Source organism: Leptonotus elevatus, chromosome 11, assembly GCF_054856555.1.
Source record: "Leptonotus elevatus isolate MCC_2025b chromosome 11, RoL_Lele_1.0, whole genome shotgun sequence".
In the NCBI taxonomy this organism is placed as follows: domain Eukaryota; kingdom Metazoa; phylum Chordata; class Actinopteri; order Syngnathiformes; family Syngnathidae; genus Leptonotus; species Leptonotus elevatus.
Genome location: NC_141249.1, coordinates 17,663,759 through 17,689,249, shown reverse-complemented (window position 1 = coordinate 17,689,249; position 25,491 = coordinate 17,663,759). Strand labels below are relative to the sequence as shown.

The 25,491-nt window shown below is 41.6% G+C and overlaps 2 protein-coding genes across 5 annotated transcripts; one reads left to right on the top strand and one right to left on the bottom strand.

Moving 5' to 3' along the window:
• Positions 1-49: 49 nt before the first annotated feature.
• prkaa2 (protein kinase, AMP-activated, alpha 2 catalytic subunit) lies at positions 50-10,986 on the top strand. Of its 2 annotated transcripts, none has more exons than XM_086088529.1 (10): positions 50-406; positions 1,892-2,033; positions 2,769-2,862; positions 3,036-3,180; positions 4,537-4,624; positions 5,667-5,891; positions 6,055-6,217; positions 6,347-6,685; positions 7,666-7,792; positions 7,866-10,986. In XM_086088529.1, the coding sequence occupies exons 1-10, from the start codon at positions 307-309 to the stop codon at positions 8,117-8,119; spliced, it is 1,677 nt and encodes a 558-aa protein (XP_085944655.1). In that variant the 5' UTR covers positions 50-306; the 3' UTR covers positions 8,120-10,986. The 2 variants fall into 2 exon arrangements, with proteins under 2 accessions (XP_085944655.1, XP_085944656.1); XM_086088530.1 differs by having other exon boundaries at positions 231-399.
• Positions 10,154-25,175, bottom strand: LOC147166208 (uncharacterized). 3 transcript variants are annotated; one of them, XM_086088528.1, is made up of 20 exons: positions 24,966-25,175; positions 22,972-24,026; positions 22,765-22,904; positions 21,176-21,376; positions 20,771-21,065; positions 20,585-20,700; positions 19,630-19,658; positions 19,493-19,527; positions 18,681-18,855; positions 17,234-17,393; positions 17,007-17,130; positions 16,579-16,613; positions 16,414-16,495; positions 16,287-16,321; positions 16,136-16,205; positions 15,986-16,057; positions 15,873-15,892; positions 13,949-13,982; positions 12,368-12,453; positions 10,154-12,298 (listed from the first exon to the last, which is right to left on the bottom strand). In XM_086088528.1, the coding sequence occupies exons 2-19, from the start codon at positions 24,015-24,017 to the stop codon at positions 12,381-12,383; spliced, it is 2,742 nt and encodes a 913-aa protein (XP_085944654.1). In that variant the 5' UTR covers positions 24,018-24,026; positions 24,966-25,175; the 3' UTR covers positions 10,154-12,298; positions 12,368-12,380. The 3 variants fall into 3 exon arrangements, with proteins under 3 accessions (XP_085944654.1, XP_085944652.1, XP_085944653.1); XM_086088526.1 differs by lacking the exon at positions 24,966-25,175 and having other exon boundaries at positions 22,972-24,062; XM_086088527.1 differs by lacking the exon at positions 24,966-25,175 and having other exon boundaries at positions 15,873-15,889; positions 22,972-24,062.
• Between the last annotated feature and the right edge of the window lie 316 nt (positions 25,176-25,491).

Below are 25,491 nucleotides of genomic sequence, written 5' to 3'. Positions count from 1 at the left end.
GGCATGTATGAACAGTATATGACAGTATAACACTATGTTTTCATTTTGTGTCGGGAAAAACTTTGTTTCTGTGCTTACCGGATGTGAACGTGCTTCAAAGGCAACGACGTGGAGCAGCAGTGTGTCCGCTGGTGGTTACCTTTAAAGCCGAGAGGGGCGGGGTCATCTGTCAAGCTCCGTCTTTCCTGAGCAAAGACACGAAGCGCCCCTCCCTCCGCGCGCCCCGCTGATTCACAGGCGAGCACACCCACTCCCGCTCCACGGTAACGCAGCGCAGCCCCCATCGACCGTCGTCGAACGGAGAAGATGGCAGAGCGGCAACAGCAGAAGCACGAAGGCAGGGTGAAGATCGGCCATTACATTCTCGGCGACACGCTCGGAGTGGGGACCTTCGGCAAAGTAAAGAGTTAAGTCGTGTTTATTATCGGCGTGCTTATGTCTGCGTGCGTTTCGTTTGGGAAGTAGTTGACGTGAACACCCCCCCTTTTTGGACGTGTGGAATCGAAGTTAGCGATGGTTAGTTGTTTTGCGTATTTACGCCGAGCAACGTAAGCGACGTAAGAATGCCATAGCGTAAATGCGCTTCGTGAATACGCTGGTTTGAAAGTCAAATTCTTCCACCAAAACAGACCACCATCAGTCATGCTATCTAAGGGGGCAGGTGGATTTATATGAACTATAAAAGCAACTCGCATATTATACAAATGGCACACGTATACTCGCATTACCAGCATTATTAGTGTAATATTGTCGTAGTTTTTTCCCGCCTGCGTTGCGGTAAAGGACACCGGTTTAGCTTATTAACCTACCTTAAGTTTGCGGTTAATTGGATAGCCTCGTTTCTAGTTTACGCGAGTCCAAGTCTAGCGTCTCACCGTGTTGGTAGCTGTAAGCCATTTAAGCACTTGACAAGTCTGGAGAGAAAAGCCACATGATACGTTTTAAATTACAGAAATACATTTGATTTCGCGTCGGCTAGTTTTACCATTTGTCAGTGACCTTGTGAGCTTCAACTTGTCAACTCGCCTAACGTCAAGTGTCACAAGACATTAATATCACACGGAGCTGATACAGTACAGTAAAATGTTCATCAAGTTGTATCATGTTAGGAAATAAATTAAAATAAAACGTAATCCACCTAATTTAGCCTAAAAAGATGATGATGCAAGCTGCGTATAAAGTTGGTAACAGTATCACCTCCCTCTTCCTTTTGTGCTAATGCTTCATAAATGATGCTGGAAAGTGAAGCTTTTTAGGCACATTAACACTCTAAAAAGCTGTGCAACAGGTTTCCAAAAATAATCCATCAGCAAATCCTCTCCCCTTGGCACCCACAACAATCACCTGCAACTTTAAAATGTCAGAAGTAGCAAAATAGTAAAAACAGCTTTCAGTACTGTATGATGCAATTTTACACCACTGCAACAACATACACAGTGTGTCAGAAAAGATCCAGCACTGTGTCACAAAAAATACCATCCCTAAACTACAAGTTTTCCCCTTTAATGTGTACCAAACAATCAACAAGGCCTTTACGAGAAGAGGTGAGAGTTGTGGCAGGACAATGTCACAACAACTGGCTGCTTCAACCATGACAACGCGCCTGCTGACAGCACCCTGAGCATCTTAGAGTTCCTGGCTGAGAGGAACATGGCCATGCCGGAGCTCCATGTGATTCATTTTTGTCCACCGTGCCAACGGATGATAGGTTTGAGCTGCGGAAATATGTCCACTAAAAGCCTCTAGGGCTTTTCCATGCCACAACAAGGCACTCTATAGCAACAGACTATCCGACAATGAGTATCTTGCATATGAAATGCGCTATATAAATAAACGTGTGCACCTTTCTTTAGCCCTGGCCCCCTAACGTGTTTCTATTTTGTATCCTTAGTTGGTGAGCACCAGTTGACGGGCCATAAAGTGGCAGTGAAGATACTGAACAGGCAGAAGCTCCGCAGCCTGGATGTGGTGGGCAAAATCAAACGGGAGATCCAGAATCTGAAATTATTCAGGCATCCGCACATCATCAAGCTGTGAGTGGACAACATCGATTTTACGGGCCCATCGTAGCGTTTGCTGTGCTCTGCTCGTTGCTGTTTGTTTACCGCAGCTGCGCCGCACTGAGCATGCCCTCGAGGCTCACAGAAGGTAGAACGAACGCAGACAAGCCAGCTCAAGTTGATATAAGTATTCCCCGCATGGCTAAATCCGCACCAAGGCATCTTGGCTGGCCTTGTACAGTATTTTCCCTTTGACCTTGCCTGCTTCCTCTCTCTCTCTCCCTTTCTCGCTCTCTCCTTCTGGCAAAGCGCGTCTCGACAATCTGCGTGTTATTTTTAGGCCCCCTCTGAGGGGCAGCCCTCCGTCAAGCTGCAACTTATGGTATGCGAACTCTGGGGTGCGACACTGTGGATCACTGCTACAGACGTATATACTACGTGCCCAAACACACTTTTTGCAAGCAGCTTCACGCGTTGGCTGACGTAAAATGAAACCGCGGAGGGTGAAGAACGGGCAAATCCTGTCACGGGCAGCCATTGATGAGATTGGGGCTTCTGTTCCCTGTGACCTTTTTTTTCTATCTAATAATCGTTACTCAGCAGCCGCAGATCACGGCTCGGCCTTGCCTGGCTCTTTTTGTTTCAGTGCCTTTATGCATTATGCATACTGTAGATACATTAAGAGGCTTTGGGATCAGACAGCAGCCATGCATTAGTGATCCTCCAGTTCTATACAACCGATTGGCTCAATATGTGTTTGTGTTTCAGGTACCAAGTGATAAGCACGCCAACAGATTTCTTCATGGTGATGGAATACGTGTCTGGTGGAGAGCTTTTTGACTACATCTGTAAACATGGACGGGTAAGAGTTGACATTTAAGCTGTGGTTTCTGCCTTGACAAAAATAATGCTTTGTTTTCATTGACACTAAAAGCAGATCTATGAGCCAAACCCAAACATGATCCTCCATTCTAAACATTTTGTAACCTTCCCCTCCACTCCTTTCTTTTGTTTCCCTTCTCCTTCATCCGCCAGGTGGAGGACACGGAGGCTCGCCGCCTTTTCCAGCAGATTATCTCAGCCGTGGACTACTGCCACAGACACATGGTGGTCCACAGAGACCTCAAGCCCGAGAACGTTCTGCTGGATGCCAGCAAGAATGCCAAGATTGCTGACTTTGGTAGGATTTTTTTTTTTTAAACAAAAACGAGTCTATTTCTCATAGAATACTGTAAATGGGTTAATGGAACACAAGACAACTTCCTGTACATTTGCTCCACCACTATGTCGATATGCAGTAAAATTAGAATCACGGCATTGTTCAATGTTGCATTTCTTAACTCCGCAAAACCAAACAACTACCATATAAAACTGATAGCAAATAAATGTTTTATAGCAGAAACTGAAAATTACCAGGTACATTTTACTGCTGCTACTATTATTACCATAAGTTAGCACAAACTCGTTACGTTCATCCTCAAACATCTGCCCCTGTTATTTCTCATTAAATCGCTGTTATTATATCTTCAATTCTGTGGCTAGTACCCTTCTGTGCAGGTATTAAAACATGCCAAATAATAATGCTTAAATGATCGCTAAGTAAGAATTCCAAGGCTATGGCCTGGATATAAGAAGTCCCGCCTCTTACTTTGACCGAGTTTGTCAGCACCAAGCTGTCCTATCATGGCACAAAAGCATTATTTGATGTTAGACATGGCTTTGGCTTGAGCACAAAAACAGTGACTAGGAAAGTTTTTCAGCAAATAACGGATGAAAGGTCCCACCCAAAAATGTGTTTATTCACAAATGCCGAACCGCAAATATTTATGGTTATCTACAAATAGATTTGTGTATCTTTAGTCTTCTACTGTGTCTGTGTCATTTTCATATAGTGACAGGCAGAACAATACAATTACTTAACTAGATGGTCAAATTAATCTGTTTATCCACCGGTTGCCAGTCATACAGCGTACTTTTAATCAGCTTGGTGTTCAACTTGTACAACTTACTGCGTTCCAACTTACAGTGCATACGAATTTCCTGTATCTGACCACAAAGAGGGTCAATACATTTTCCAAAACAGCCAGCGGGGGTGTGAGGGGTCACCTAGCAACGGCTCTGTCTCATATCAGCTCGGGCAAGACGCCTTGAGGCCCAGTGTCATTCGATATGAAGGGAACCGGGGGTGGGCACTCGGAGGGGGAGGGGGGGTGCTTGTTGTTGGAGGGCCGCAGACTGGCAAGCAGTTGGAGGCAGTGTTAAGCACACCGGGGATGTAAGATAAGGAAAGGTCAGCGCATAGCGGGGCGTCTGGTATCAGAGTGTTAGGCTGAGGCCCTGACAAGGCGCAGAGAGCGTCATCTCATTAGGTGAGCTTAGAGACTTGGCGGGTAAAAGGCGGATAAAGATGTAAGCGTGCTCTTTCGCCGCATAGATTTGTCTGCCCGTCTCAGAAAAGGGGCCTTGACAAAATGCTCTCTTTTGGCTCAGTGATGTATGTTCAAACAGTATTGTGCGCGTTTCCCCCGGCTGGCAGGTCTGTCGAACATGATGTCCGACGGCGAGTTCCTGAGGACGAGCTGCGGTTCGCCCAACTACGCCGCGCCGGAGGTCATCTCGGGAAGGTGTGTGTGTCTGTGTCTGTTTTTAGCTGCCTGATTAGCGCCACCGTTCATTCATCATTTTCAATTTCAATGAATCGCAGACAGGGTTGGGGAATCCAGGTCCAGGAAGTAAAAACCCTGCCACAGATTGCCGTTAGCCACAGGTGTTTCTAATCAACTGGCAGGTAAACAAGCACCTGGTTATTAGAAGCACCTGTGGCTAAAGCCAAACAGTTTCAAGAGTTTTTACTTTCTGGACCGTAGATATGTTTTTCAATGGACACCCTTCATAATGCTAAATTTTAAAAAAATTGGGGGGAAATAAATAAATAAATTCATATTTTTTGTAAAAGTTGCACTATTATAAAATAGTCTTTTTTTTCTCTCTCTCACTCCAAGAAATGGATACATATTTTGTCAGGTTAAAAAGTCTTGATCTTATACGACTAAAGTGTTGTTGTTTTTCCAAGATTAAGTTTGAATACAGTATTTTAATATGATATAGGGTCAAAGTTTAATGAGTAAAGAAAATCATACATTTAACATGTTAAAAATAGTTTATTCTTGTGATATCACACTTAACATTCTGTGTGGGGTAAAAACAACCTTATTCTTTTCAGCTATTTGCATACATCAAATTAGCTTGTATGCTTTAGTTCTTAAAAAAAAAAAAGAAGGACTATATGAATGGAAAAACATCTCAGACAAATCAAAACTAATTTTAATCAGGCACCACCCAGGACAACCTCTGAGGATGCAGAAGTGTTCATTACAGGTTGCTATATTCTTGAATTATTATTTTTTTGCCTTTTTCAAAAACAAAAACAAGACATTATTCCTCCAATAATCTGTTTTGTTCTAAAAGTACAGCTTTAATTAAACACAATGATCTCCGTATGTAAGTATTCAATTTGAAATGGCACAATTTTTTTTTTATTACTAATTACGGTATTATATGGCTGCTGATTGGAGGGTTTAAAAAACGCTGGCATAAAGCCTGTAACTAACGCTAGCTAGTCCTTGTTATTTGCCTACGTACAGTAAAAGTGATCCTTGTCATCAGGCTATACGCGGGCCCAGAAGTGGACATCTGGAGCTGCGGCGTGATCCTGTACGCCCTGCTGTGCGGCACGCTGCCCTTCGATGACGAGCACGTGCCCACGCTGTTCAAGAAGATCCGAGGGGGCGTGTTCTACATCCCCGAGTACCTGACGCGCTCGGTGGCCTCGCTGCTGATGCACATGCTGCAGGTGGACCCGCTGAAGAGAGCCACCATCAAGGACATCAGGTCTAAGTTGTTCATAGGTGTGAGTTTGAGTGGTTGTTTGTCTAAACGTGCCCCAGGGTGGTCTGCAGCTCAAAAATAGTTTGAGTGATATATTATGATTATAATTTAAAAAATGAAAATAAATTCATGACCAAAACGTGATCAACGTTGTCCTCCTCCTCAGGGAGCACGAGTGGTTCAAACAGGATCTGCCGGGCTACCTGTTTCCCGAGGATCCGTCGTACGACACCACCGTCTTGGACGAGGAGGCCGTCAAAGAAGTGTGCGACAAGTTCGAGTGCAACGAGTCCGAGGTGGTCTCCAGCCTCTTCAGCGGTGATCCTCAGGTAGTAACCTAAAATCAAAAAATCTGTATGAGTTTGAAGGAGTTTCACTTTTTAAATGGAACTACTTGACTTGACTTGAAATTAGCGTTCGCTCCCGTCTCCATCGTCGTCTTCCCCTTGCCTACGTAGGACCAGCTTGCGGTGGCCTATCACCTCATCATAGACAACCGGCGCATCATGACGCAGGCCAGCGAGTTCTACCTGGCCTCCAGTCCGCCGCAAGGCTCCTTCATCGAGGAGGGCATGCCGTTGCCGCCGGGGGTCAAGCCGCACCCGGAGCGTATGCCGCCGCTGCTGGCCGACAGCCCCAAGGCGCGCTGCCCCCTGGACGCCCTCAACACCACCCGACCCAAGCCGCTCGCCGTCAAGAAGGCCAAATGGCACCTGGGCATCCGGAGCCAGAGCCGGCCCTATGACATCATGGCCGAGGTGTACAGGGCCATGAAGCACCTGGGCTTTGACTGGAAGGTGGGTGGGAATCAGGGCTAGGGGGAAAAAGTCCACCAAATCGGATAATTCGATGTTAAAAATAGGTCGACTGAAATTTTCTGCCTTGAAGCTCCTCAGGAAGTCCATGTTTTATACACATACTTTTTTTTCTTTCAGACGCACGTATTGAATGGCGGCTTTGATCTGATCTTTATTCCTTCTGTTAGTGCACCATCTAGTGGCCAAATGGCAGATGTTATATGTCTGCTTAAAAACCGCTTACCGACTTAGTACTTTTTATTAGACAATGCAGCGCTTCCCCAGAATACAGGAAAGGAAGTTCTAAATGTAATTATTTTTTTTAAAAAGCACTTGGGCTATGATTATTATTCCAAAATATAACCTGCCACTCGGTTTTAGGTGTTCATCACTTAACCAGTAGAGGGCAGTCATCCACTAAACACGCACAGAAGAAGACAGGAACAGGAAGTTATTGACATCGTAGCTAACAGCTAGCTCTACCATTGTTTACTCAATAATGTTGAAGAAGCATCGTCTAAGACACTATTACGTGTGTAATGTAGCTAATAGATATATTGATGAATGTGTGAACTAAATGGTAGTCGGTGTTTGTTTACCTAAAGTGGTAATCGCTAGCGCGCTAATGCTAATAGCGATTGCTAACCGTTTAGCATAGGCTAATTTTGTCTGTGTGTGTAGGAGATATTAAGAGTACTTACTCAACTTACGTCCAACCTTTTAAAAAAATAAAATAAAAATGGTGGTGGTGGCAGTATTCATCGACTATACGATGGAATATTCAGGAGGATAAAAGATTATAAAAAGATTTGATAGTGACAGGCTGCGGGAAAGTTTCGTACAGACCCACTTGAGATTTATTAAAAGAACAGATAAGCCAGGTTGTTTACAGATTTGAGTGTAAAATAATTATTTTTTAAATGTATTTACTATAAACTCTTCCCTTGGTGTAATTCAATGTTTTCCAATTTTTGCGCTAGGTGGTGAACCCGTACCATCTGCGAGTGCGCAGGAAAAACCCAGTGACGGGCAACCTGGTGAAAATGAGCCTGCAGCTCTACCAGGTGGACAGCAGATCCTACCTCCTCGACTTCAAGAGCATTGACGGTTGGTGACAAAAACATTCGTGAATTGTTACTTGTCAACTCTTCAAATGTAACTGAGCCACCCTGCGTCCCAGATGACATCATTGAGGCCGCGGGTTTCAAGTCGGGGTCCTCCACCCCTCAGCGGTCGGGCTCGACAGCGGGCCTGCTCCGGCCGCGCCTCAGCATCGACTCAGCCAGCCAGGCCGCTGAAATGCCTCCGCTGAGCTCGTCCCTGCCGGGCTCGCTGTGCGGCAGCTCGCCGTCGCTCTTCCCGCCGCGCCAGGGCTCACACACCATGGACTTCTTTGAGATGTGCGCCAGTTTGATCACCACGCTGGCCCGCTGAGAGGAGTGGACGCCGGGAAGGAGGAAGACAATCAGAGTCTTGGCTTCAAAAGAAACCTGATATCGGGATGGGACGTTAAAGGGGAAGCAGCAAATCTTCACTTGACAAGATGGCAACGGTTTAAAAAAAAAACAACAACAACTGCTGGAACAACGCCTACCGTAACGCTTCGTCCTGACGCTGATCAGAGGTCAGTTTGGAATCTTGAGGGCGCACGTCGAAGATTCTTTTCTGGATCTAAATAGAAAAGGCTGTTATCCATGTATATTATATTTATATCACAGTCACACTATGTAGCTGAACAAACAAAATCACTTTATAGATTATTATTATTCAGATTGCTATTTATTTTCTTGGAGAGAGATTATTTTTAGGCATCGATGGCATTATTTAAAGGCTTTTTATTCTGATTTGAAAGGATAACGAAACTTACATTACAGCAGGACAGTCGAATGACAGACGCGCACCATCTCATTCAACTATTGGCTCGGGTGATATATTTTTTTAAAAGACAAAAAGATTACATGAGACAAAACCAGCAAGCAGGTGAATTAATGGCAGAGGGAAGGAGCAGATGAACACATTCATTGCCGTTGACGGCTTAAGATGTCAAAAAATTAATTTGAACTATTTATGAGGTTCACATTTTTTTCGTACTTTTGTTAACAAGAGTATGAAAACCTAGATTTTTTTTTTTTTTTACTGTACATTTAGACCAGATATAAAATGTGTGATTAATCGTGAGTTAACGAGTAAAGTCATGTGATTAATTACAATTAAAAAATGTAATCGCCTGATGCCCCTAATAAAAAAAAAGATTAAAAATTAGGGGGATCAGGCAATTTTATTTTTTTATTGTAATTAATCGCATGACCAATAGTTAACTCACGATTAATCACAAATTTTATATCTGGTCTAAATGTACTACAAAAAAATTCTAGGTTTTCATACTCTTGTTAACAAAAGTGGTGAAAAAATTGAAAGTAATAGAAATGGTTAAAATGAATTTTGGACGTCTATAGCGTTAAAAAGCAATTGCCTCCGTCGAGAGCCAAGAAGAAAGTCAGTTGTATAAAATGATAAATCATTATTAGCTAGAAGCTAACATTCAGAATCCAAAAAAAAACGAATATGGTAAATGAAGGGCACATTTAAAAAAATCGAAAGCATTAAAACAGGACTAGCTACAAGCTAACTTTTAACTCGAATGAAGAATAAGGATCATGCCATTCTTTAACCAGCACACAAATATATCCAATTTGTATAAAACGTTAAAACCTTTCTAGCTATAGAATCTCCCAAACGATAAGACATAACCACGTACGCAAACTTGTCAACACATGACAAGTTGAGCAATGGCCGCCCGCCCGTGGAATGCAGTAAAAACAGACAGGACAGACGCGACAACCTGTCACATGCGCAGTAAATCCTACGGAGAGACGAGCGGTTGCTCTTGAAAGCTCGTACACATGACGTGACTATCGGCGAGATCACAAATGACCAACCGTGAATATGTGTGCAGTATAGAGTATTATTATTATTATTATTATTTTTTAAAGGAGCACTGTGAGATGGTGTGTGTCTGTGCACGCCATACAAAACTTCCTCCAGCTGCCTTAAACAAATGCAAACGACTACTTATGTGCGTGAATCCGTTATTTTTCGGAATGTAAAATATGGAGGGACGTCTGCTCCTGTTGACAATGCACTGTTGCCTTCATCGGTTTGATTTGTTTCTTAACAACTACGGGTCAATGTGACCTGCTTGATACTTATCCAACCCCTAATATATATATATATATATATATTTTTTTTTTTCAGTTACTTCTGAATATCACAAGTTGCTAACAAATACAAAAACATGCTAGGAGACAAAATGGCACACGATGGTCATAAAAAAAGACAAATGGATCCATTACCACTCCATCTTTAAAACAAGTGTGCCATCTAGAGGAGTCGGAAAATATTGCAAGTGCTTCATGAAGCAGTGAACTCAACATTTCAGAACAAACAAGGAGTTAAGCACATAGTGAATAATTCTCAAAAGCATTTTTATTGCCACTCCCAGTTGAAGTTTAGTGTCAAACTAAAAGAAAATATCACATGTATTTCCAACAACTACATAACTTTGCCTTAAAGTCTATTCGCTTAATTGTAACACACAATGCAAAACGCTATAGACATGCTTACTAATAGCATCGATGTTGAGGTGGTGTAACCCTTTAAGCAAGGGATAGGTGAACGCAAACGGCGTAGATTCTTTATCCTCTGCAAAAATCAACAGTTCACTTTGCTGCTCCCTTGTGGCTAATGCATAGCATTATGATATATTTTTTTTAATTTCTCCTAAAATGTAAGTGTTTTTGTCTCATAGTTGAAATGTCTTTTTTTTTATGTTTTACCCCAACACTTCTTTTGATCATTTGTCATGCAAATCATAATTAAAACTCTTTATTTCATGTCATGTTTTTTTTTTTTAGCACTTGCCACTGCACTCACACAACAACAAATGAGCAGCATCAACATTTTCTTTTGAGGCTGTGGACAATACTGTACGTGCAGACAGTGGCATGCTAATGCTAGCTAGCCATGTTCAACGTTTATCAAATGATCGTGTGTGTAAAAATGGAGGACGCACACGCACGCCCAAGGGCCTGAAATCACATGCAAATGTTGATTTGTACCAAAGTGAGTGTCGCTGTGCGCGTGTGTGCGTGCGTGTGTGTGTGAACACTGTTTCTGCCTAATGGTGAAGGCTTTGGATTGATCTCGTTATGTATTGCATGGAGTTGCTGTTATGATTTTTGCATTTTAATGAGTATTTATTGAAAAAAAAAAACACATTGACAATAAACAAAGATACAAAAATGTGATGTGTTGCGTTTCCGTTGTTATTTTCACACACTTTGATTGGCAGAAGGTCTCGGAAGGTGCCTAAATGAAAGCCAGCAGTAGCACAATGTTGTTTTTGGATGATTTGATTTTTAGATCAGTTAAATCACCATTCAGCATCGTGACAGAAGTATTTTTGACAATGTTCATGATGGCCTAAACATTAAGTACACTTACACAATCTTATCCAGCAATCTGAACTCAATTTTGTTATTTTAAGCAGGGTACATGATGTCTCTGGAGGATTATTGTGACCGATTGTCATGTTGTCTGGGGTGTGTGCTGTATTAAGTGTTTGTTTAAAAAAAAAAAATACATGGGAAAAAATAATCGCATATTAAATTGCAATCACAATGTTGAATAAAATTTGCAATTTGATAATTTTTCAAAATTGGTCAGCCTGAACAAGATTGAACATTTATGATTTTCCGCAACGACTGTTTTACGAGCAGGTCAGTGAGTTAAAAATCTTTCTTTTTTTTTCTTTTTTCAGAGATATCCCAACTTCTCAAATTTGGCCCAATTGTCAAACATGTGCACTAGTGCCCGACCAGCCGGCTGATTTAATTGGACAATATTTGCTCTTTTTAAAAAAAGAAAAGTATATATATATATATTTTATTTTATTTTACTTATTATATATATTTTACTTATTAATATGAATTTTTGGGCCAATTTTTGTCTCTGTTAAAGTTAAACAAATACTAAAGATAAAATTGTTAAACAGTCAAATGTTGTGTCTGTCATTCAATTATTTTTTGTTCTAAGGACCCCCCCCCCCCCTTACAAGTCATTTTACTCATAAATATTTCCAAATTTATCATCTGATTAATCGGTTATTTGAATTTTATTTTGCCAAATATCGGTCAGGCTCTAGTGTGTACCTAATATTATGGTCCATGTGTGACGTTTGTTGACGTTTCCAGATCAAATTTGGACAAGAAGCGAGGAAGCTAGCAGCAAAGAATAACAGCGACTTCTGCCGATTATATCTTTTAATATTCGTAATATTTCCTCACATGCTAAAACACTGCAAACTGGTAAAAGCTGGAGAGGGACCTGCAAGTTGATCCGATCGTGGTTGTGTAGCTCCGTTTTCCTCCTTTGGAATCAACAGTTCAGTTCTCAAATTGCCCCAGGTCTCGTTTCGCAACACAAAGAAATCCAGTAGAAGGTCCGCTCTCTTTTGTGTGAGTCCACATGATTTAAAAAAAAACACAAAAAAAACCAAAAGGTCCACAAAAGGTGTAGGTGCGACAAGCAGTGTGAAGAAGGGTCTCCTCCGGGCTGCAAAACAAAAAGCAACTCAGATAACGTGTACAAAACTCAGCAGCAATGGATTGGATTCACCCTCACCTGTTTTCTTCTTCTACTGATCAGCGTACAGGTCTGGAGGTGGTATAATGAGCAAATCAGGATGTTCGAAATCCACCGCCTGAGGCCTGCGGTAAGAACGAAGCAGATTTATGTTTTTATAAAGGGGTTTGACAAGTTACTTCCAAGATGCGACACATGATATATTATTAGTTACAGAGGGTGGAATTTTGTGGCCTGCGCGAAACGAAACGAAAACAATCCAATACTGACACGAAACAATGCGGTTATCTTGTTTTTCGGTTGTTGTTTTTTTTATCGAGTGAGAATGGCCAAATATGTGACGAATATCATAAATCATTTTAGCGTCAAATTTGATGGCATTACAAAAGTCGTAATTATGATTTTTCATATAGATGTATTGCATCCTTATCACCTACAATACCGTATCAATACTACATGATTAAATAGGAGTATTTTTCATTATGTTAGCCTAATAGCATAATTGCCTAAAGTCATTTTAAACTTACCGGTACTGACACAAATTGCTGTTTTTTTTCTTCTTATGTTCAATAATGACTTTGGCAAACATGCAATTATAAGATATTGATGGACATTTTTCTTGAAGTTATTATTATTATTATTATTATTTTAAATATATTGTAAATTAAGTTGTTAGTTAGAAACCAAAATTTATAATATGGGCCAATTTTTAAATCTTAATTTGCGTAAATGTACATTTCTCTAAAAATAGCAGGCTTGAGTCTGTTAATAAAAAGTTGGAATATTTTTTCATTTTTTATAATCCAGTCAGATTTTTCTTTTTAATAAATCGTGCAGATTTTTAGGTTTTAAATAAATAGGGCTTTTTTTTTATATATATAAATTGGGCAGATTTTTTTTTAAATAAATATTTTTGTCGTGGACTTTTTACTCTTTAATGTTTGTGTTACAAAAGCCAAAAGTTTTTTTGTAAAATAAAATATTCATATTATCAAATTATAATCATTTAAATTTCATTAAAAATACATTAATCTTTAGTTCCAAAAGTTGTAATTCTGACTTTAATATTACCTTGTTACTACCCAGGTATGACCCTAACCCTATCCCGTTTAAAATTACAATTTCAATCTCTCATTGAAAAAGTATTTTCCCTCTTTATTTTCATAAAAAGTCGTCATACTTGTCTTTTTCCTCCTGATCCTCCTGAAATGACATCTTCATTCGTTTACTACAAAAGTCAGTTACCTTTTTTCTCGTATTATCAGTTATTTTAACTTTTTGCTCATGTTAAAATAAAATCAAAGTTTACATTTTTTTAAGTAAGACTTTTTTTCTTCTATATTCACATAAAAATGACAGATTTATCTCTCAATGAAAATCTCTTATGAAAATCATAGTTGATATTTTCTCTTAATTACTGACACGTAAAAAATAAAATAAAGAGGAAGAAAACATTCATCCAGCCATCCATGAATTTTAAAATCGAACCCAGGCCAAATAATAAGTGACTAATTACACTTTGATCGCTCCCGACACTTTTCATTTGTTATTTTCTCAGGCAGCACCTGAACTGACCCACGTGCGCGTGTACGCGTGCGTGTGTGTGTGTGCGCGACTTACCGGTGAACGGCATGCTGGCTGCCAAGCACAGGCCCTGAAGAGCAAGTAAGGTGCGTTATTTGGCAAGTGGCACTTGACAAACATGTCGAGGAAAAAGGGTTGGACGTTTGTTGACACTGTCAGCAACGCGATTCATTGATATGATCTTGATTTCTCTTGAGTAAATATTTCCTTTGGTATCATTTCTGGTAGCTGATTGATCTTCCGGTAAATTACGTCGGCTTGGCGACTACATACAAATTTCAATTGTCCCATTTGAAACCAAAAATTTAATCATTGACTTAAAACCCCGAACCATGGTTGAAACACGGAACCTTAACTCTCATTTATATCGCTCATTTGAAATTAAATTTAAAATCCCAGTCCAGGTTTTAAACTTTAATTTCAATTCAGTTTACAAACCTTAATTTAAAACCTTCAACTTCACAGGAAACTTTAACTTGAATCCACAATTTGAATCCCTTAATCCAAGTTTGAAACCCTATTTTGAAATTAAATGTAAAAACACAATCCATTTTAAAAACTTTCAAAGTCTAATTTCTTAACCCCGGATGCAGCCTTAAAACCCTACTTGGAAACCCTAATTTAAAACCCTAACCCATCATGTGACAACCTTGAAACCTTAATCCAGGAACTGATTGAAACTGGAAATGAAACAGGAACTAACATTTAAAATGTTAATTGAAATTCTTATCCATGTTTGAAACCCTAACATTGTCTTTATGCATAATTGATGCACATTAAAAATGCAAAAAAAATAAATAATACAAAATTAAACCCCAAAAATTATTACAAAAATACTACAATCATAATTCTTCATGAAAAACTGCCCTTCCCCCAAATAACTAAATAAATAAATAAAATACTGTATTATTTAAAAAAAAAATCCACAAATAAAATAAATAAACAAATAAATAAAATACTGTATTATTCAAAAAATAAATACATCTGCAAAAAGATGGTGTCCACTGAGCAAAATGACCCGAATGCTCTTTCCACAAATCTAACTTTTTCAATTTTCCGGGATCTAGGGTTGCGCATCAGGTAAAGAAACTTGAATTTCCCCAAGATATTCGTGTTAAACAAGAGACACTTTTTGTATCCTTGGGGAATCGGTGCAAAGGAGGTGCCTCTCCCTCTCTGGGGTACAAGATGGCCTTTGTCGTGTTTTTTTTTCTTTTCGCAGCACATCAAATGGCACCTCTTCAAAACAGTCGGTGTCTTTTCATCTGCCGCAATTCAACCTCAACCTGAACCGCATCTGAGACCAGACGAGGTAAAAGGTCACACTCGGTGCTCCTGTAGTCGAAATTTCTTCATATTTCAAAGTTTGAGCTCTCCCTGCAAAATTTTTTTTTATTTGTCCCGAGGTTTCAGTGGGTTGCCAGTAGTCATTATTATCACCGCCTTGCCAGATTTGAGCTTTTGAGTGGGAGAAAGAACACTACAGACATGCACTTGACAGTGTGGTGACAGAAAGTAGACTAGACTTTATATTAGGAAAAAGCAGGTCTAAGTTGTGGCGCAGGAGTGTAATGTGATTATGAACTTCTTTTTTTTTTTGCAATTTTTTAAATCATCTGTGCCAATTTGAGATATTGTTGGGCTTACACTGGAGGGAAAAAAATACTGATTTTTAACCATCTCTTTGCCGTCTTTTATATTTATATTTATTATTAAAAATATTACTTATAATCAAAATAAATAAATGAATAAAAAATCAAATAAAAAAATCAATTAAATTTAAAATTATTAAGATTTATAATAATAATAATAATAATAATTTATTATATTTTTTGGGGGGGTTCTCTTTTTTTTTTAAATTCCACTACTGATTTGGAATCATCACATCACTGACTTAATTTATCAATGTTCTACAAACAATCGTACTGATTTGAAATCTTTCCTTGGACGCATGACTTACTTGTTTGCGGTTCAGTGCTGCTGTAAAAATTGCCACAAAAAAAAAGTTATTTATTGTGGTACACTGTGGCACATTATATTGCATTTTGGTACATTTTAGTGCATCAGGCCTACCTGGCAGATGGCTGTATTGTGTTCGGTGAATGGAAAAATGTGGCCAACTTTTGAAGCGCTTCATTCTTGGCTCTGGAAAAAAAGGACACACAACATACAGTTTTACAGATCACACACATGCTAAATCATTCAAGTGAGCGGTAAACTCACTGGACATTGGGACCGCCTGCGTTGATGTCACTACGATTTTGATGGTGGGTAACGTCGAGGTCTGCGTTTCCTTTGAGGGAGCCAAAGACATTCTCGATGAAATACACTATTCAGTGGTACGAGTAAACCAAGAAATATGAGTAATTGTTACCCATGTTTGGCACGGAGAAATTGTGGTTGTGGCTCCTACAGGTGGAGAGATAATGACGCATGGGGAGGGAAAATGAGTAAAAGCAACAACAACAACAACAACAAAGGCGCATTTGGCGTGAACTCACAGCGGCGCCTGTGGGTACGCGCTGTCCAATGGTGAGAGCGTCTCGTCGTCATCGGCGGCCCATTCCTCGCTGTCGTCTGAGACTAGAATACATCAAACTTGTGTCCCATGACTCTTATATATATATATATATATGATTTAGACAAAAGAAAAAGAAAAACCTTACAGCTCTCGGTTGATAGTGGGTAGTGGTTTGAAGTCCTGGAGGGGAAAAAGGCAAAATCATGAAAATCCAACAGAAATGCAAAGACACTGGAGGAGTCCCAGAAAAAGACGCGGAGAGTGTTGGCTGAAGGTCACAATTTTTTCTGACTTGTGTAAGTTAGGTTCATTATCATCTAAATACAAGGCATGTTATCTTTTGTTGTTTTCATGATAATTAAAAAGAAATGCTAGATTTTGTTTTTTGCATATTAAACACATTTTGTAACGGGTCATACTAAAGGTGGAAAAGTTTTTTAAGCTTTTACACCACGAAAATCTAGCATGAGGAGGGAGGGGTGTGTAGACTTTTTATAGCCAGTGTATGCTTGAGCCCTCATTACACTAAATGTGATAAATGTGATAATCATGGACGTATGATTGTTTTCTGACCTGCTTCCCGGCATTATGATGTCGGATTCCACTGGGCTGCTCACGCGAGTGCTGGACGTTTTCCTCCCCAAGCCCAGCATCTCCTTGATGTCCAATTCCACGTGGTCCACCGCCACATACCCGTCTAAAACAAACAAACAAACAAACAAACAAACAAACAAACAAACAAGTTTACAAGTTCCTTTTTTTGTCACAAAACATTCGCATTTGAATGCGACGCGACTCACAGTTGTTTGCAAAGTCCCTGGCCAACCATTTTCCTTTTGGGCAATTGGTGGTGCGAATGATGCTGATGTTGTCGCCGCTCCGGACAGGCAGGTCGTCCTTGCGTCCTTTGGTTGTCACGGTAACTGTTGCCTGGTACATGGCTTCCTCGCTACCTGTGATCTAAGGCAGATAAACACATTTATATATATTTAGGGGTGGGCTAAAAGATGGCATAGATTTTAAAAATATGTTCTTGAAGGCATTGTGAATAACCGCAAACAATTTGAGTCTAGAACAAAAAAAAATGTTGATTCTAAAACAGTTACCCAAGGAACGAAGGCATAAAATAAGTCGTAGCAAAGAAGGGGAGGATGCAAAATAAAAAGCAGGTCATCGAAAAGGAAGAAAAGTGTGGAGCCAATGAAGGGTGGCAGACAGAAATCTCGGCGGAAAGGAAGGCAGTCAAGAAGGAAAGAAAAACAGAACTGATGTGGAAAGAAGGACGTAATTTAGGAATGTAGGTTAAAGTGAAGGAAAGAAGTTTAAGAGGAAAAACAGGCCTGAAGTGGAAGGGAGAAGTCAGAAAATGTAGATTTAAGCACAAGAAGGAGAGATCTAGGGATGCATTAATAAAAAAAAAAACTGGTGTGACAGAAAAAAGGGAGTAAGGAAGTAAAGAAGGAAGAAAAGTAGTTTTAAGGGAAGGAAGGAAAGAAGCAAAATGCAGGTCTGACGTGACAAAAATGAAAGGAAAGAAGGTCAAAGGAACACAAGATGGAAGAAAGAGTACTGGATTGAAAGAAGAAAAACATCTGAGGTGGAAGGAAGAAGGTAAGGAAAGGACAAAAGCAAGTTGTAAGAATACATAATTAAAAGCAGGTCTGAAGGAAAGAAGAAGGTAAAGAGGTCAGAAATGTGGGTAAAAAAGGAAGGCAGATAAGCAGGCTTAAGTATGTAATGATGTAAAACAGGTGTGAAGGAAGAAAGGAAGGAAAGAAAGAAGGAAGGAAGGAAGGAAGGAAGGCAGGGAGGCAGGAAGGAAGGAATAAAGGAAGGAAGGAAGGAAGGAAGGAAGGAAGGAAGGAAGGAAGGTAAGAAGGATGGAAAGAAGGACTCATATAGATCCGATGTGGGAGGAATGAGGTATGGCAATAAGGCAGAAAGGATTGTAGGATTTAAGGAAGCAAGTCAGAATGAAAGAAGAAAAACAGACCTGAAGTCAGAGGAAGGAGGTAAGGAAGGAAGAGGAAACAGGTTTAAGCCAAAGAAAGGAAGGAAGGAAGATAAAAGCAGGTGTGAAGTGGAAGTCAGAAAAGGTGGTAAGGAAGCTTTTAGGCCACCATGTTGCATTTGAAGTCTTGTCCTTGACGCAATATTTGCAGCAAGTTCCCTCCCACCTCCAGCAGGAGGAATGAATCCCAACAGGTTTGGAGGCCGCCCCGTTTGACTTCAGCGTCTTGAGCTCACCTTGAATTTCTTCCTGATCTCGTTTTCGTGCTTCTCCCGCTCCTTCTGCTCCTTCTTCTCCCGCTCTTGCTTTTCCTTCAGTTCCTTCTTCTCCTTTTCCAGCCGCTGCTTCTCTCGCTTCTTCAGCTCCTTGTCGTCGAGCATCTCCGCCAAAAAGTTGGACTTCTTCTCGCCTCTGTGCGCCACAGCAAATCCATTTCAATTCAATTGGGTTATAAAAATAAAACAAAATGCAATTTAAAAAAAGAAAAGAAAATGCAATTCATAAAATACAAATGCAAAAAGTATCAAATGAAACAGTTGACCATAAGATACTGTTAAACTGTAACTGGGGTCCCTCAAGGGTCAATCCTTGGACCCCTTTTGTTTAGCGTGTATGTTACCCTTGGATCAAAACGCTCCACAACGCCAATATTGGCTATCATTACAATACAGACGACACCCAGCTTTATATATCAGTTTTCCCAATTGTAGAATTGATTTTAAAATTCTGCTACTGGTCTATAAATCACTGAATGGTTTGTGTCCTAAATACATTAAGGAAACGCTGATTGAATATAAACCCAGTATGAGTCTGTGGTCCGTAGACTCGGGTCAATTAGTGGAGAACGGGTTTTGAAATAAACATGGGGAAGCGGCTTTTAGCTGTCATGCTGCGCACAAATGCCGACAGAAGTTAAGTCAGCCCCAAATATAAATGCCTTTAAGTCAAATAATAATAACAATAATACAAATGAAATTTAAATTCTAAAATATAATAATAATAAGCAATAATCCAAAATACAAATAATAAAAGAAAATGGCAGCCTTACTTTCCAACCCGGCCTGCCGTGTAATTCCCTTGTTTCTGAAAAAAAACAAAAAAACACACAAATGTTTTTGATTTAATCTACATCTCATTGTGATACTCTGGCAGATAATCAACCATTTTATAAACAAATCCACTTACAATTTCCCGGGTGGCTTCAGCGTATGGATCTGTGGTAGAAGCAGTGATTGAATTATGTATTAATGAAATGATACAACACAACAGCCTCCACATCTATTAATGAGCCACAATGATCAGACAGAATAAAAAAAGATGCACTGGACTGCATATTTTGCCCTTGATAGTCTTGAGACTTCATTATATCCCGCCCACACTGATTCAAGAGAAATTCAAGCAGCCCCAGAACATGATCGACACAAATACTTCCCACAGTGGACAACACATTTGACTCCAGTCTTGGGACTTCATTTTACCAGGGGTTGCAGAGATTTAAGACACCGTGTGCCAGATGCAGTCAAGCATTCCCACAACTTAACTGGCATTGATCATTCTGGACAGCGCCTTTTGTCCCAGACCGCCTTGATCATCTTAACATTAGTTGCATCAAACACAGATTCAAGACTCTGTGCGTCAGGTTTAAACCAGGTCCAGAAAATAAAAACCCTGCCACTATATTGGTGCTTCTACTCAACCGGCACCAGGGAGCTCGTTTACCCAACTGTGGCAGGGTTTTTACAAAGTTCATAGGGTGAGAGCCACTGCTCCTTTAGGTTGAGACGAGCCAGCTGAGGTGGCTCGGGCATCTGGTTCGGATGCCTCCTGGACACTTCCTTGGAGAGGTGTTCCAGGCATGTCCCACTGGCGGGAGGCCCCGGGGACGACCCAGGACACGCTGGAGAGACTATGTGTCTCGGCCGGCATGGGAACGCCTTGGGATCCCGCTGGAGGAACTGGACGAAGTGGCTGGGGAGAGGCAAGTCTGGCATTCCCTGTAAAGCTGCTGCCCCCGTGATGCAACCCCAGATAAGCGGTAGAAAATGGATGGATGGATGGAGGGACTTTCTGGACCTGAATTTGCCAACTCTCACAACCTTTACCTTCACTCTACAATTTAAGTTCTTGGAGTTACTCTTACTCTTTGGAGGTCCTTTCTTTTTCCTCCCCACTTCAGTCTTTGCCTTCTTTTTAGCTGAATAGAAGTTGTCATGGTAGTCTACGCCTCCCAAACCGGCGTTGCCGTAAGCTTGATTTCTGCATGGAAATAAAAAACACAAAAACTCCAGAAAATCTCTCAACTTAACATTTCAGTCGTGCATCTTACCCTGCCAACGTTTGACCGTCCAGCGAGGTAGGAATGGGGAAATCTGCCTGATACGCTGGTTGCTGGTCTGGTAATTTGTTGCCCAACGTAGGAAGTCCTTTGGGGCCATTCAACATTATACCGTTGCTGTACACCGGTTGAAGGTTTTTTTCGTCTGGAATATCTGGACCGGTGTACCCCCCATTGCCCCATTGGGACACCACCATCTCTGGGGGAGCTGGATCCGAAGTCACGCCCCCAAACTGAGGCCCATTGGTGGAGGGCATCTCTGGTAAATTGGAAGGCACTGGAATCGCTAACATACAACATAAAGCAACATTAGAGAGTTAATATAGTGTACCCAAAAAAATATTGCTATTTGACCGGTAATACGGTAAATTATTTAGGGTTCAAGTAGTAACACACCATTGTGTTTCACTGGAGGAGGCGGCGGGCCGAAGTTGGGTATTTTGATGGCGGAAGGTTTGACGGGCTTCTTTGGAGGAGCCCTCAGGGCGGTTTGGTCTGGGAGGACATTATTGGGCTGAGGCGGCAAAACATCCAACAGCGCCGGTACGTCTTCAGTTCCTTCCTTGTTTGTGTCCTCAAACGTCGGCGAGACTTGCCCTGCGCACAGTTTTTACCCCATTAATCCCAAATACTCTGTGGAATTCCAGATTTGATCTCTCCGGTACACTTGGCATCTGATAACTACGTCTCACGTTACTGATGCCGCAAACGGAATGCAGTCAGAGGAAGTTCAGTGGTGGATGATCTGCAGGATAAGCTGATGGGAGTGACAGAATTTGATTTGTGAGGAAACCAAATCAGTTGAGAAAGCTGTTGCCAGGTGACTTCAGCACAAACTTCAGCCTTCTGTGAACGTTTATGTCGATTCAACTTTGCCGTAAAAAGGTTTGGGCGTGATGTTTACAACATTTCTCCAGGAACAGACATCACAAAATCTGAATATAAGGTACATTTTGGGAGGCTTTTATGGTCGCCCCAGGCAACAAAATGCTTTACGACTTCAGAGTGAGACCACTTAATTATTGTCCTGACTGATTCAATAAGCCTGACGCAGTAGTCAGTAAAAACATGCCTCAATCATAACACTTTAAGGGATACTGGCCGTCCGACCAAGCACAGTTAGCTCATTTGTTTGTTAGCCAGTTAGCTGTTGTACTGGCTAGCTGCTAGCCACCTGCTAGCACTTACAGAGTCTGGAAATGGGGGAGCTTTTATTTGGAATTGCTAGCCTCCCACACCCTAATTGGAATAAAACGAGATGTAAGGGGGACATGTCTAATATTAACTAAAAAAAAGAAGCCTTTTGGATTTAAGATTAAATGTCTTCAATAAGTAAGAAGAGTCCAGCTGCCTCAATTCAACTTTTGACGGTTGAACTGGATGACAGAGAATCTACATAGACGGCAATTTCTCAAATTCACAGTTATAGATTGTTCATTCTGACGAATTAACTGATGATACTTGACTATCAGTCGGACTAGATCCGGATCTCGTTTACCTGCCGGTTGTGTAGAAGCACCTGTGGCAGAGCTTTTAATTTCTAGACCTGGATTTGCCACCTCTGGTCCGCGAGTACGGATGCTTGTCACTCCCCGGTGACGAATAACTCCTCTCCTCATTCCTCGCATTCCTACGAAACTTGGCTTATTCAGAGGTGCCAAATCCACATCCAGAAGGTAAAAACCCTGCCACCGTTTGGCTTTAGCCACAGGTGCTTCTACTCGAGCTTTGGGGTAGAAGCACCTGTGGATAAAGCCAAAGTGTTGCTCTGGGTTTTTACTTTCTGGACCTGGATTTGACACTTCTGGGCCCAGCCTGCTACTCGGCTACTATATAAGGAATCCGACTCTAGTTGGCTAAAGCGCCTTTCGTGGTTGTCTGTTCACCACGAGATCTCGTGTGGATGTTTGCAACAAACCTTGATACCAAATGAGGCCATCACTCAAACCGAAAGTCTGAAAGAAAGCGGATAGGCGAGGACTTACCGTGATTTATACTGTTGTGCTGTCTGGGCCGAGAGCTGTAATCGAAGGCTGAGATGTCCACGAGCATAGCGCTGGGGCTTTGGGGTAGGTGGAGATCCTCGGGAGGCGGCGTACTGGAGACGGAACTGTTTGTCTGGGAGCTGAGACCAGAAATGTCAAGTCAACATTAATGTAGAGATATTTCTTGTTTGCTTGTGGTTTGCCAACCTGCTGGCCTTCTGCAGAGCATCGAGGATCCGCTGGTCGGCCGCAGTGGTCCTCCTCACTTGGCTCATGTCCTCCGCCCTCTCCAAGGCCGAGAGGGCTGAAAGGGAACCCTCAGCTGGGAGGGACGCCGAGACATCTTCAACTGGCTGCTGGGACTTCAGCATTGCTTCTATACTGATCGGCGCGACGCCACCTGGAGCTCTAAAACCAGGCTCGGGAGATGTCGTCATAGGGGAGGAGAATTCAGGCGGTGGGGTGGAGATGGTGTGGTAGATTGAGGGTTGAAGGGTTTGACGGTCAAGTATGGACATGGGAAGGGTAGGAGTTTCCATCTCCGATGGCGTTTCACTCTCTGGAATATCAGGGATAAAGGTGGGGGGAGGACTGAAGCCAGGAGAGATGGGCATTGCGACGTCAGAATTACGTAAGAGTAAAAAGTGTGGTGAAAGAATTCCCGACTCTGGTTGATCATCGTCAAATTCAGGGGGTATCGGGATGAGTGGATCGAGTACAGGACCGTCCAGGGTGGGCGTGTCCAAGATAGGATCAATCGGGACCTTGTCCAGATTCGTTTTTGCAGACCATTTTAAACCCAGAAATCCTTTCTTCTTAGAGTTCAGAACTTTCGATGGAGCCGTGTCTGACACCAGATCCCCGGTGGCCACCAGCTGGGGCTTCTTTTCTTTGGTGCTGTACTGCAGTTTTTGATACAACGAATTCTCATCCAGCGGCTCCTTTTTTCCTTTGGTAAGTTTGTCTTTGCCGTTTTTAAGCTTCCCCTCGTTCCTGTTCATGGAAGTTGTCTTCATGAGAGGATTCTTGGTCTCCTTCTCATCCTTGAAAATCACCCTGGGGGCCATCCTTCTGTCCAGCGTCTGGTTGATGGAAGTGAGCAGGGAAGGGCGGGCCCCTGCCGGGAGATAATGAGTGGGGCTGGTGGAAGGAGGGACCACCTTGGGTTTCTCCACGCGGACGGGTTTCATCCTGGGTTGCGTCGGCAGGAATTCTTCCTCTTGGAACTTAGCCTTCAGGGCTTTGAAGTCCATCGTCTCCCCCTGGTGAAAAGATAACTGCAAAATATCAACCTGCATGCTACTCTTAACATTGTTTTGATAACAAAGGGGTGCGCCTGACAAAGCTTATCTCCAAGTGACTTGTAAACTATCGTATTTGCATCTGAAATGGTCTTCGGGCTTAAGGCAGCCTTGCCCAGTTTTTTCGACAGGGAAGGTGCATCCCCTTCTCCCTTGCACACCCTCTATGAAACGTGTCAAAAAGCAAAATCTGAAAAATAAGTAAAAGCTACGCATGCATAGCTATAGCGGACGTTCTGTTGTGTCAGGACCATTTAGGAATACACTTTTACAGCAGAGAAATGACTGCTGCCATGATCTTTAAGTCTTGAAATAATTAAAATGAGCACGAGTTGACGCACCCCACACCCCCTGCCAAATAAGTCACGTAACAAAATAATGCAAATTAGCCACCGCAAGCTAGGTGTGGATCGCTCTCATTGATTTGTAGTTGTATTTTTGAAAGTGTTTTTAAATTTGTAAGTCACGCACCCCCTTTTTAGATCCAGACCAAAGTGGCGCACCCCCTAACCCCTGCGCACACTCAAAAACTATCCATGTGACAAAATAATTAAAAATAATCTGTCAAGGGGTGTGTGTGTCACTTGCCATTTTTACGCGGCGCACCCCCAGGGGTGCACCCACCCCTGTTTGAAATCCCCTATTTTAGAGCATAAAAATTGGATTTTAACGCCGACTTTCCCCAATTATTTGAGCCACACACGCTCGACAACATCCAGACAAGGTGACGCACCGCCTAACTCCTACACACACCCTCGTAAAAAAACAATCCAAACATACTTACTACAGACTTGAATCAAGCTTAAATTGAGTTTACAGCAACCATGTGACAAACTATCCTTCGCATTCACTTGTAGTCCATGACAGGTCGCCACCAGGGCAGATTGTGAAATAACGCACCTGAGCGATCGTTGTTTGATGTCCTTCCGTAGTTCGTGCGACCAGTCAGTCGGTTTAGGGTCTCATTTTGGGCGCTGCCAAAACATATCGACCGTTCAAAGAAAGTGAAAATCACTGGAGGAAAACTTTTTTCTCACAACTCTCAGACGCACTGAAGATGGTTCCCGTGGAGGAATGAAGCCAAGTAGGAACGCACACAGACGCACGCACACGCACAAAACAGTCATATCCCGTCAAACGAGTCTGCTTAAGGGACGGATTCTCGAAAGAGTTTGGATGTTTTTTTTTCATCCTAAAGGAATGTCACTCAGCCGGTGTAAGTCAACATCATGAAACCTCGCTAATGGTGTGCAAGTTTTCCCCCTATTTTTTTAAAAACATATTTTACACAATTTGCAACACAACACATATTTGTGGAATATTTAAAACGTTTATTTTATTTTACTATTTATTTTTATGTATTTTTTTTCTGGGAAAAGAATCAGACCAGAAAACAAAACACACCAGAAGAGGTTGGGCAACATTC